The sequence below is a fragment of the Dipodomys spectabilis genome, unplaced genomic scaffold, assembly GCF_019054845.1.
Source record: "Dipodomys spectabilis isolate Male_0828 unplaced genomic scaffold, ASM1905484v1 ptg000147l, whole genome shotgun sequence".
In the NCBI taxonomy this organism is placed as follows: domain Eukaryota; kingdom Metazoa; phylum Chordata; class Mammalia; order Rodentia; family Heteromyidae; genus Dipodomys; species Dipodomys spectabilis.
Window position 1 is genome coordinate 3,319,345 of NW_024870824.1, and position 13,752 is coordinate 3,333,096.

The 13,752-nt window shown below is 35.0% G+C and overlaps 1 protein-coding gene and 1 non-coding gene across 2 annotated transcripts in view; one reads left to right on the forward strand and one right to left on the reverse strand.

Moving 5' to 3' along the window:
• Positions 1-13,752, reverse strand: part of Tmem232 (transmembrane protein 232) — a 209,534-nt gene that overhangs the window by 187,488 nt on the left and 8,294 nt on the right. The window contains exon 2 of the mRNA XM_042691980.1: positions 266-388. Coding sequence (XP_042547914.1) covers positions 266-384 — 119 coding nt within the window. The 5' untranslated portion in view covers positions 385-388. The remainder of the gene's footprint in view (positions 1-265; positions 389-13,752) is intronic.
• Positions 10,887-10,989, forward strand: LOC122118285. Its single transcript, XR_006149319.1, has one exon. It is a non-coding gene; the product is annotated as a U6 spliceosomal RNA (small nuclear RNA).

Consider the following 13,752-nt stretch of genomic DNA (forward strand, 5'->3'; position numbering starts at 1 on the left):
GCAAATTAAAATACATATATAATTTTCATATCAAATAAAAGTGTATAATTCACAAGTCCAGATAAAATTCATAAAATTAAAAATAGCCAAAATAATTATGACGATTAAATAAGTGAAGCTATTTGAAAAATAGTAATATTTAACACTTTACCTTTGGCCAAACAATATGTCATTTTTTTTTAGTTTTTCATGATTTTCTGAGTTTTCTAAATTTTCCATAATGCATATGATCCATACTCTAATAATACATTGTTTTCTAATTTACCTTAGTTTTTGGCTCTGTTTTCCTTTCAGATTTTCTAAGTGAAATTGCAAAAGTTCTTCTTGATAAGCGGAAGACATGGCGCCAATTTTATGAACCCTAGGTGACTTGCTAAAAGCCATCAGCCTAAAGAAAGACATTAAATTTACATTAGAAAAAATTGATTAAAATACAAATTCACTAACAGTACACAATAGACATTATGCAAATTTATGATATGTGGAAAATCAAGCTTAAGAACAGCTTATTAGGAACAATTTGAATTTAAACTCACATATTTGATCAAATGCAATTTATCAACAAAATTCATATGGCCTCTATTATGCTGCTATTATAAGCTTGTCCAGTCATATAACATACTTGTTATAACTTAGCACTTGTATTAGCAAAACTAAAAAGTAGTCATACAATCAGACCAACAGGTCTACCAAACTGTTCTGTGCTTCAGTTTTCACATCTGTAAAATGGCCACAAAATACCTGTGAGAAATAAACAGTTCAGCACATGTAGTTTATTTGGAATAGAGCCTGGCATAAATGCTTCTGAATTACGAAGATAATTTTTTTCTTTTTTCTGTCTCTTAATCTTTTGTCATATAGATTGTACCTTATCAGTATAGTCTCACATTCATACTAATTTTTCTTTTGAGGAATACTTGACTAAAACTAAGACATACCATTTATCTTTTGCAAAATATTTAATCACCAAGGCCATGATTATGTAGTCATATTTACACTAAATCATGTGCATCTCATTTTTATGATAGCAAAATTTAAAAACTTATCATCTATATCTGCAAATATTTTGGAATGAAATATCGGGTACACTGAAATGGGGTAACAAAAAGAAGAAATTCTTTCCAAAGACCTCAGTTCTCAGAGACTACCAAGGCAGAGAACTGCTTGCACCTTTACAATAGAAGAGAAACCTAGAAGTATTCTGTATTTATTTATTTGTTTGTGTGTTTGTTTGTTTGTTTTCCAGGACTAGGGCTTGACTTTAGGTCCTTCTACTTTAATTCAGCTTTCTTGCTCATGGCTTGTACTCAACCACTTGGGCTACACCACCAGTCTAGAGAGTAGTGTTGAGGAAAAAGCTTTGTTCTTTATGTGCAGAAATACAACCAATCTGAATCTGCCTTCTAAAAGGAAGCTGTATCAACTCTGCCTCCTTCTCCATCCAGGCAGCAAGCCATTCATGTGCCTATATTGCTTCCCATTAAGTGAACCAAACTAGCAGCAGAAGGCACAGGGCAATGGGAAGGATGGCAAGCACATGTGAAGGGCAATGGGAAATTTTCCAGTACAAAAATGAGTCATAATTATCTATTGCTGATGATACGTCTGCTTCTAATACTCAATTGACTTCACCAGCTATGTGACTCTCTGATTACATTATATGGTGCTTTATAATTCATTTTGTAACTCTAGTATAAACTGGAGAAAATTTAAAAATCTTGGAAAACATTTTTAATATTTTGCTTTATAATTATCCTACTCTGTTTCAAATCTTGTCCTTTTTTTTTTTTTTTTTTTTTGCCAGTCCTGGGGCTTGAACTCAGGGCCTAGGCACTGTCCCAGAGCTCCTTTTGCTCAAGGATAGCACTCTAACACTTGAGCCACAGTGCCATTTATGGTTTTTTCTATGTATGTGGTACTGAGGAATCAAACCCAGGGCTTCATGCATTCTAGGCAAGCACTCTACCACTAAGCCACATTCCCAGCCCTTGTCTTTATTCTTAATATAATTAGCTAAGTAATCAATATTTTCATGATTTTAATAAATGTATTATAACTTATACATGACAAAACACAAAGCAAGCTTTAGGAGACATTTTTGCCTAAGAAAAATCAAAGCTTTTGGTGAGTGTGGCAACAATAATAAACCAAATAGTGATAGTTTGAATTTTTTTTAAATTAAGAAACCCCAAATAATAATTTCTTTTATAGGTATATCACATCCTGTTTGATTCTTTTTGAGTTGCTAAAACAAAACTATGTTCTTTCTGAATATGCTCTTATCTAGCAAAGTAATAAATATCATTATTTAAGTGTCATTGGTGTAAAACATAAAGAAGTAAATTTAAAACTAAAGAAGGCTGGATACTGGTAGCTCAAACCTATAATCCTAGCTACTCAGGAAGCTGAGATCTGAAGATCATGGTTTGAAGCCAGACTCAGCAGCAAACTCCATGAGACTTATGTTCAAAAAAAAAAAAAAAGCTAGAAATATACCTGTGCCTTAAGTAGTAGAGTGCTAGTAGCCTTGAGCAAAAAACTCAGGGACAGTACTCAGGCTCAGAGTTCAAATGTGCCACACGTGCACGCTCACATGTGTGCGTGCACGCATACACACACACACATACACACACACTACCTAAAGGACTTTTGAAAGGATGTATTTGACTGAACAGCCAACAAAGGAAATGCTATTCTTATAGTTTTTCATGATATAGTGCTTTTTAATGTTAAAATTTTAAAAATGTATGCAGTTTTCAAAACAATAGTCAAGGCTGCACCAAGAATGTTCTCCCATAAATGTTGGTTGATTCTACAACAGACATTAGTTCACACAGTTTTTTCCCCAGCACACCACACTTCAATGTATTCATTACTAGTTGAAAATAAGAGAATGAACTTATAGAACAAATAAATCTAATAAACCACTTTTCATTAAAACTTAATTAATGTACACATTCCCAGTAATGGAAATTGCTAATAATGGTAATTGCTTTACTCAACTGCAATTTGAAAACTAAAGAGAGAATTACTGTACTCATAGTACAATCATAGGTATGATAAGCAAAAGGACCATTTAGCTCTGAGCTCTGAGTGGAGATGGTGAATAATCTTAAAAGTTGTCAAATTTAACTTGCATTAAGTACAAGTTAAAATGACAGGTAATATTTTGCAATATAATGCTTATCTATAATTTACACCAGAATGCCTTTAAAAGCTAGAAATAATCACCGAAGATCCAGAAGCAATAATAAAGGAAAAGTGAAAACAATAAACAATCCTACAACCTCATGGGATCTGTCTGAATTCTGTCAACCATGTGAACATACTTAAAATTATATTCATTACCAAACCACTCAGTCAGAGCCAGCCCCATTGAGAAATAATTGACAAAAAATAAATATATATATAATATTTGATGTTTCTATGTGTGTATTATGTATATTGTACAGTGATTAAGTATAATCAAGTTACCTAAAAAACTCATCACTCAAACAACTTTGATGTTTATGGTGATGACATGTAATATTAATCCTCTTAGCAGTTTTCAGGCATACATTTTTCTTAACTGTAGTCACCAGGCTGCATGAGATACGAAGAATTTTCTGACCCTAACTTAAATGCGACCCTCCCTAACTTTATGCAGCTAAGAAATCCCATCTCCACAACTACCACAGTCCCTCCCTGACAACAAGAATGCTATTCTCTGCTCCTTTGACCATGACTTAAAAAATTATTGTTATTATAAAAGTGACATACTAAGGGGTTACAGTTACATAAATGAGGTAAAGAGTACATATCTTTTTGGACAATGTCACCCCTTCTCTCACTCTCCCAATTTTTCTTTCCCATCCCCAGTCACAAAGTATATAGTACATTTTCGACATAGCGTCCAATGAGTGCCACTGCTGCATTTGTTTACCCCTTTGTCCCTCCATTTCTGTGCCTCCCCTTATATTCCCAAACAAGTATAAATGCACAAACAGGACAAACGAAAAGAAAACTAAAACAGCAAAAAAAGTTTGTTTTTATTTCCTGGAGTTCATTTGGATAAATAGACCTTGACTTTTTAAGACTTTACACATCAGTGAAATTTCCAAGTATAATGTCCTCCAGTTTCATCTATTTTTGCACAATGGACAGGATTTCTTCTGATTAAAGCCAAACGTTCCAGTATAAGTTTATACCTCCTTTTGCTGTAGCCACATATTTATCAACCAATATCAATTCTATATATATTGGCCATTTTGAATAAAGATGAAATGGATATGGGAGGGCAAATAACTCCTTCACATAATGATTTCTTTTTAAAATACACTCAGAAGTGGGATTGCATGAACATATAGTAGTTTTATTTAGAATTCTTTTGGAGGACTTGAACTCAGAGCCTTGGCACTTGGGAAGCTAGTGTGATACTGATGAGCCACATCTCCAGCCTATCTATTTTGAATTCTATTTTCTATGTTGGTGTACTAATTTATATTACTACCAACAGTATAAAAAAGTTTCCTTTTGTAAAGTTTAAACATATCTCCTGGTATCCTGTTACCTTCAGAAATTTAAAATGGAAATATAAAATTAAATGAGACCAATAACTAGAACGGATAATATTGAATATAGTATTTTTTTTGTCTGGGCGAGGGTCTTGAACTCTGGGCCTGGGCTCTGTCCTCAGTTGAATGAATAAACACACAGCAGAATGTAAAAAAAAAAAAAGCAGTAAGTTTATATACTAGTGTTCTTCTCAAGTGATAATGAAGAATAAACTACTGCTACATGCTGTGACATACACAAAGCTCAAAATTAGTCTAGTTTTCAGAAGGGTGCATACGAAATGATTCTGTAGAAATGAAGTTAGAAAAGCCAATGTTATTGCATGCTGTAGGTCTGCAGGAGGATGAGATGGAGCTGAAAGAGAAACTGAATGGAAGGGGGCTTGAGGAAAATGTTACAAAATATGGATAGTAAATAGTAACATGGATGTGTGTGTGTGTGTGTGTGTGTGTGTGTGTGTGTGTGTGTGTGTGCACGCGCGCATCTCACAACTCCTTCCATAGATTGCATTTTTTTCTTTTTTTCTTTTTTTTTTTAAATTTTATTTTATTTGAGAACATACTGTACAGAGGGGTTACAATTACATGGGCAGGATAATGCATACATTTCTTACCAAGCATTGCAGCCTCCTCCTTTGTTTACCCTTCACCTCCCTTCCCAGCCTCCCCCCTCCCCCCCACCCAATCCTTCACCCCCTCCCCCCCCCCCACACCGACATTGTAAAGCTCGTTTTTGACATGACATTTTGTACTTCGCATTGTTGCAACAGGTCCACCTGAATCCTTAAACGACTTGTTTGTCCCCATCTCCTCCACAAGTTATACTGACATCAAATATAGTGAAAGCGGGGGTTACACTGTGGGGGAGGGACATACAAAGCAACAAAGAAATAATCTTATAAATGCGTTAGAAACACATGCATGAAAGAAACAAAAACATTAAAATACATATTTAAGGGATCGTTTTCCTAACATCACATTATCTGACCTTTTCCGCTTGACTCATACATATACTAGATATTGCATATAAGGGAAACCATGGGACCTATGTTTCTTTGGGCCTGGCTTACTTCACTTAATATAATTTTTTCCAAGCCTTTCCATTTCCTAACAAATGGGGAAATGTCATTCTTTCTGATGGAGGCATAGAATTCCATTGTGTATATATACCACATTTTCTTGATCCATTCATCTACTGAGGGGCATCTGGGTTGGTTCCATATCTTAGCTATGGTAAATAATGCAGATTGCATTTTTTTCAAAGTTGACCTACACTGCATATTGTTCTATAGCTTCCATCCCAACCAATGGTGTTTAATTTTGCTCCCAATGAATTGGAAGTTAACATGAATAACTTAGCTCAGGCTATGAGAAAAAGTGCCATAGTAGAACATAAATTCATTAGAAAAAAACATGCAGTTTCCTTCTGGGTCTCTTGGGATCTCTCTCTAAATCCTGCCACCATGATGTGAGAGGCTAGAGTGGCATGAAGAACCATGTACAATGAAATGCAAAAGTTTTTTGTTATACAATTAAGGGTTCTGGATATCTCTACCTGTTGGCAAACCACTATAAAACAGTGAACTAGGTGGCTTAAAATTTTTTGTTTAAATTAACTCTCATGATTCTGGACTTGACCATGCTTTGCTAGATAAGTCATATCTTGAGGTCTTTCCAGTGGTGGTTTCTATCAGATATCAATTGAGGCTTTAGTCATGTGAACTTTTGCATTCCACTATATGCCAATTTTATCTCAATAGTGACATTTAATAGAAATAAAATTGACAACAATTCAAATAAGATCCAAAAGTATTTTCCTTAGATGTAAAAACAAAATGTCCCTTGCTACACAATGTAGAGTCTCTTGGCAGCTCCACAGGCACCTAACTCTTCAGGTTGTTCGCAGGCTCATGTAGCCTTCAATAGCAGGGGAACAGTATTGGTGCCCTTGTGCTATTGATCTCTGTCTTCAAAGGAGCACTGTTGATCAAGTTTCCTTTTCTACCCTTCTGCTATCCTCCTAAATTTGGATGCCATTATCCTTGTCCTAGATAGAAACAGTAGCTTCTTGTTTTTAAGTCTGTTTCTGACTCCTCTATCTCTAGTCTCATCTGTTATGCGACTGCCAAAGTAACTTTACCAAACACAAATCTCCTAATCATTTCACTCCTATTCCAAAATTATCTTTTTGGCACAGACCTTTTAATACATTTCCATTATCAAAAACATAAAATACAAATTTAGAGTCCTGGTGTCGGTGTCTCAACTGTAATCTTAGTTACTCAGGAGGCTAAAACCTAGAGGATCATAATTTGAAGCCAACCCAGGCAGAAATTCCTAACAGGAGTTCTGGCTCCATTTGGGAAAGTACTAGCTGTGAGCAAGCAAGCTGAGGAAGAACTTAAGCACTAAATTCAAGCCCTGGTACTCACAAAAAAAAAAAAAAAAAAAGAAGAACCCCACAAACTCAGAGCAAGTACTATCCTATCCAGATTACTGGAGCATATATTTAAATACATAGTTTATATTTATTTTAAAAAATAACTAACAATTCTGTCATACAATTAACTTCTATATATCTGTCAAAATTTTTCATTGCAAACGTTTTGTGAAAAAATTTTAGAAACAGCCGGGCACCAGTGGCTCAGCGCCTGTAATCCTAACTACTCAGGAGGCTGAGATATGAAGATCATGGTTCAAAGCCAGCCCGGGCAGGAAAGTCTGTGAGACTCTTATCTCCAATAAACCACTACAAAACTGGAAGTAGCACTGTGGCTAAAGAGGTAGAGTGTTCGCCTTGAGCTGAAGAGCGCAGGGACAGCGCCCAAGCCTAGAGTTCAAGCCCCACGACCGAAAAAAAAAAAAAAAAGAAAAGAAACCGGATTATCCCACCTATTTTGGAGTCCTACATTGACATTAAATGCAAAACCGGAAACTCTTTTATAACAGTAGTATGATATAAAAAGTGAAACAACATAAAAAACAGAGCCTTTCAGGAACAGTTAAAAGTCTAAAACTTTCTAACTTATAGAAGAGAAAAAAAGACAGTGAAGTTTCATTGATGCTTGTATGTTCATTCATGCTTTGCATGTTTCTATTCTGTTACAAAATGTTATAATTGAGTATATGTAATATAAATTGTATATCTGTGTATATAATGTTTAATAGTTTGTCTTTCACATTTGTCTTCACCTTATACAAAACTAAATTCTCTCTACAATAGATGGCAAGGAGAAATTTTTCCTTTAATCAATAACTAGATACAAAAATACAGTAACAATAGGTACACTGGTAAATGAATGCATTCAACCTTTTTTATTCAAGTTTATCCAAAGTACAAAGCTGAAAGTTGCTTGCATCATTTACATAAAAAAACTTTAAAAAATTAAAATAAATAAAAACCAGACTTCCCAAAGATATAACCCTGAGTGACTGTATGGAAAAATGAAAATTTCAGGATTTGTAAGTAGGTGCCATTACCAGCTGGAAGTTAGCATAGGTCATCCAGAGCAATTTCCTCTGTTGCATTAGCCTTCTCCGGGGAGGACAATACCTCAGAAGAAATTAGGAAAACTAGACCTTATGGCATGCAAATTTGTTCTCATCTGATCTACATTTTGCCCAGAAGAGCTGTACTGAATGACAGGAACCATATATAAGACAGTGACTCAGAGGCCTCTCCAGTCCTTTGCTGTTGTGTGAAAACTCAACCATGCCCAGGTCCTTTGTGCACCCATAGGTCATAGGAAGTCTGGTAAATATTAGGAGTAAATATTTAATAAAGGCTTGAAGAACACATAGACAAGCTAATTGTTTCTGTTACACACAAGTCCATCAGCTATGATTTATAGCTTATAGCTACTACATGTATATGATTTCTAGCATACTACATACATTAAGGTACTGCATAAAATAATTGATATTTTCCCAGAAATGTTAAATAGAAATGTAATTAATAATAGTAAATAGAAACAACCAAAATACTGTTGTGTTTAAAGTATTCACAGGTGATTTGGGAAATCTTAACAAAGAATATAAATTTAAAAGCATTATTAAGATTTATTTCCATTTATTTCCTATCACTTACTCTTTTACTCAGGAAAATTGCAATGGGCTGATTCTAAAATAATAAAATACTGTTCTAACATACTTAGTTAAATATCTTAATCTATTTTACACACCACAGGAAGTCATTTGGCCTTCATGCATACTGCTAATATGATGAATGTCTTGTGGAGAAATTCAAAAGTGGATGTAATTGTTTGTTAATTCTTATATTGGGCTTATGTTGTATGTCAGTAATTTTTATTTATTTGTAGGCTTCAATATTCAATAAAGTGCCTCTTTTATCTCCCTTTCCCTTTCCCTCTTCCTATCTTTCTTTCTCTCTCTCTCTCTTTCTCTCTCTCTCACACACACACACATCAAAAATGAAAGACTTATTTCAATCATTTTATATTTAACACTACCAAACAGCAAAAACATTATTTTAAGCAGTATTTGTTTAGGAAATTTAATTTGCTTGAAAAAAATTAAAATGCTAATGTTTCAGATTCCTGTAGTTAAGGAAACATACATAAATTAAAATGTGGTGCCTTCCCTTAAGAAATTGTAATTTATAATGAAATTATAATCTTTAAAGAAACATTGTCACACTTGAAGATTCTGAATTCCCTGAGAAGACTGCACATGACTTTGCCTGAGAGAAAACTTGAACACTGCCCTATTCTGCAAAAAGTGTGTCAAGAGCTAGAACATAGTTAAATTTAAATTTAATGAGATACATTTCATTTCTCTTTCTGTTGTGTATTTTGGCCCTGAGTTCAACAAATGTAAATATCATTACCTAATGAACCGTGTATCTAAAATGTTAAAGTATAAACAACAGAATTATTTCTGAAGAAATTCATCTAATAATATGAAAGTCTTTAGATGTTTTTGTATTTGTAATTGAATCATGCCTAAATAAAAGTCTTCAACTCATTCCTGAAAAGGCAGAGGGTGTATTAGAGAAAAGATAGTAATGGAAGAAACAGTGAAAGATTTCACTGAACTGCAAAGACATCCATTCTTAATTTCAAAGGACAAAGGAAAACATGCAAAATGTGAAGAGTAAATGCAGATAATCAATGACAAATAAGAACTAATATATTTGCCTGAATATCAGCAATGACTGATATGTGGCTCTCTACAATCAGTGAATATTCAAAAGAAGCGTTTTTTGTCAGTTGTGGGACTTGAACTCAGGGTCTGGACACTATTCCTGAGATTTTCTTTTTTCTCAAGGCTAGCACTCTACCACTTTGAGCTACAGTGCCACTTCTAAAAGAAGCTTCTTATTATAAAAAGTCTGACTATTTTTATGAAGAAAAATTCTCCTGACAAGTACATTGATGAATCTTGTTTATCAGGTTTATCCTAAATTTATCAGGTTTATCCTAACCCTGATAAACTTTGTACAGTTTTAACACTACCACCACTCAGGAAAGGAAACCCACAAGTTTCAAAGACACTTAGTACTGGTTGGTTTAGTGGAGGGCACCAAAGTTAGAGGATAAATTTCAGAGTAATTCCAAAATAATCCACTTGTCTCCATATTGCAAAGCAAGAGTATAAATAACCATAGCAATACTTCATTACTAGTTCAATGACCAATTCCTGTTGCAGTCAGAGGCAGTCTAGAGTAGAAGAAAAATATTGAATTAACTGATCCTTTCCTGGACTACTTGTAGAAAAAAAAAATGTTGTCAGCTGTTCATTTCCTCACACCCCTATGCACACATTCAGCATAATTTCAGTGACAAAGCTATGTGACCTTGAAATTTTATGCTCTACAAGTAAAAGTATACACTTTTTCTGTCTGTGCATAGACTTAAGTTAACAGAGGACCAAGAATCTGAGAAGATCCTAAAAGTTCAATCTTGATGATATTTACCTAATTATTAATGCTTGCTTGGACCTGTACTGATTAGTTAGCAGTAATAATTGGTTGGCGCAATATTTTAGCCTCTGGTAATATCTTAAAATGTATTTCAGCACTATGTATGAGGAAAATCACATATCAAACCTCTATTGACCCAAAAGAAAAACAGTCTTAAAAAATTTCTCTGGGCTGGGAATGTGGCTCAGCGGTAGAGTGCTCACCTAGCATGCATGAAGCCCTGGGTTCTATTCCTCAGTATCATATACACAGAAAATTGCCAGAGGTAGCGCTTGTGGCTCAAGTGGGAGAGTGCTAGCCTTGAGCAAAAAAGCTCAGGGACAGTGTTCAGGCCTTGAGTTCAAGACCCATGACTGACAAAAACAAAAACAAAGAAAAAATTTCTCTCATGCTTGCTTCAGCAGCACATATACTAAAATTAGAATGATACAGAGAAGATTAGCATGGCCCCTGCACAAGGATGATGCACAAATTTGTGAAGCGTTCCACATTTTTTGTGAAATAAACCCCAAGATATGGACACGAGGTCTTTCTTTGTTGTTGTTGTTTTTAATGTACTATGTGATTTTTTGTTTCCTTTGTATGTCCTTCTTCCTACGATAAATCCCCTGCTGTCACTGTACTTGATTTTGGTACCCTGCATCTTGTACATACATCTATCTAATTTGGGGAGGGGAAGGGGACTAACAAAACGCTGAAGCAAAGACAAAGGATGACCCACTGTAACAATGATACTCACAATGAGTATCATTTACTGTATTTGCTTCTTAGAACTAAGAATTATCTAAATTTATGTCAGTAGTGATCTATTTCATTTGCCACTTGTTATATAAGAAGCCAAACTAGTGTAATTAATAGTTATTCTTCCAACTCACAATGAAATGAACTTTACAACCTGGGGGGAGGGGGGGAGTGAGGGAAGTTGGGGAGGGAAGGAATAGTCAGAGAATAAGGGAGGTGGTAACAATGCTTGACAAGAAATGTGCTCATTGCCTTACTTTTGTAACTGTAACCCCTCTGTATAGAATCTTTACAATAATAAAAATGTCTCTCATTTATCAGTGGGATTGGGAGAGATGTGGGAGAATGATAAAAGGGATTATACTGATTAAGATATATTATATTCATCAACTGATGTGTTGGATTGTAACCCCTTTGTATAGTACACATATTTTTTTCTCTTATTTGACAATAAAACCATTACAACTTCATCAGCAGCCACAAACATAAACATCGAACAGACATTTCAAAAAGGTTTTCCATTTAACAATAAAGCAATTACTCTGCTGTGGTTCAGTGATGGAGACATACAGCAAAGTGATGATGCTGATTATGAACAGTGATCAAGAGTCCATATCCATTTACTACATTAAAGAGAAATTGCTCAGAAGTCTGTAATAATGGGCCACAGTACTGAAAAATGACATCTTAAAGGCCAGTTCTCAAAGTACTGACTCATTTCTGGGTAATTATGTTCCTATCTATCATAAAGTGCTCAAATCTCACCTAGTGAACAGGATAGCAAATGTAATGTCCTCTTGCCCAAATGCTATTAAAAAAACCCAAGGTCTGATTATTTGCTATATGTTTAAAGTTTTACTGTATGTGTTTCTTAGAGTTAAGAAATATCTAAATTTATGTCAGTAATGATCTATTTCATTTGCCACTTGTTATATAAGAAGCCAAACTAATGTAATTAATAGTTATTCCACCAACTTATTTATTCAACTCCCATCAAATGAAACAACAGATTTTCTGCAGGAGAATCAAGACTGCTTTGTGCAATGCTATCCTCCATATCATCAACAGCTAAGTCCACATTGTTGCAGGATCAATTGCTGCTTCATCCTCATGGATAAAAGTTTTTAGGGTGAGTTTCAAAACTAAAGGGAAAATTAAATATTAAACTGGCAAAAAGGCCGAAATAAAATAAAGTAAGAAAAGAAGGTAGAGATGGGGCAAGATTAATGTACAAATTTAGGCTATAAAATCATGCTTACTAGCTGGCCAGAGTTATGCTACAAATTTGTCTTAAAATAGTGCTCAAAGCCACAGTTCACCATATTTATGAACTCATAAACAAGTAAGTTGCAGGAGAAGTGTGTATTCCTGATAAAGTGAGAAGACATGTCCCCCAAAGCCATTTTAAAGAAAAGAAACTATAATGTAGTGAATAACCTTCTCAAGGTATGAACAGTAAAGCATTTCTTGTGGCAATCTTTTATGCTCAATATAAATATATGATATTATAATGAGCAATAATCAATTTTGTATGACACTAATAAAATATTTTTGCATTCACTTTTCTAATACTCAGGCTGCTGCAGCAATAATTTTTTGTTTTGTTTTTAAAAGTGGTTCTAACCACCAGGGACAAAACGTGGTAGGAAACATCTAGCTCTGGAAACCCAGGGCCTAGAGCTGCCAAACATATTCCCTAGTTCAGAGAGAAACTTCGTATGTGTAGCCCTGAGTTCACCATTGGGTACAGTAAGTAAATAACCAGGAGGAATATATTCCACCTAAGATACCCATAACATAGCCAAGCCTGAAATTATCTTGAATTAGGTGGTAGACATCAATCTCTGGGCAGTGGTGGTTCATACTTGTAATTCTAACTCATCTGGAGGATGAAATTTGAGGATTGTGTTTTGAAGCCAGCCAAGGCAGGAAAGTCCTTGAGACTCTCATCTCCAATTAACCACCAAAAACCTGAAGTGGAGGTGTGGCTCAGTAGATTACCAGTCTTAAGCAAAAAAAAAAAAAAAAGCCAAGGGAGAACCTAATGCACTGAGTTAAAACCCTAGTACTGGCACAAAAACAAATAAATAAACCTGATCAAATCAATAAACCTAGATCCCCCCAAAATTTGGAGACTCTATCTCAATGAACAAGTCAAGGGTAAGAGTATAAACCTGCAACCTCAGCTATGTTGGAGGGAAAAGATAGTGAGACCCTATCTCAATAAATAAGCTAGGGGGCTGGGAAAGTTGCTCAGAGGTAGAGTGCTTGCCTTGCATGCATGAGGCCCTGGGTTGAATTTCTCAGCACCACATAAGCAGAAAAAGCCAGAAGTGGCGCTGTAGCTCTAGTGGTAGAGGGCTACCCTTGAGCTAAAGAGCTGAGGGACAGTGTCCACAGGCCCAGAGTTCAGGCCCCATGATGAACAAATAAATAAATGAATAAATAAATAAATAAGCTATGTGTGGGAGTGCTTATCTGTGATCTCAGACCTGACCACTGAGGGGAAGCTTAGGT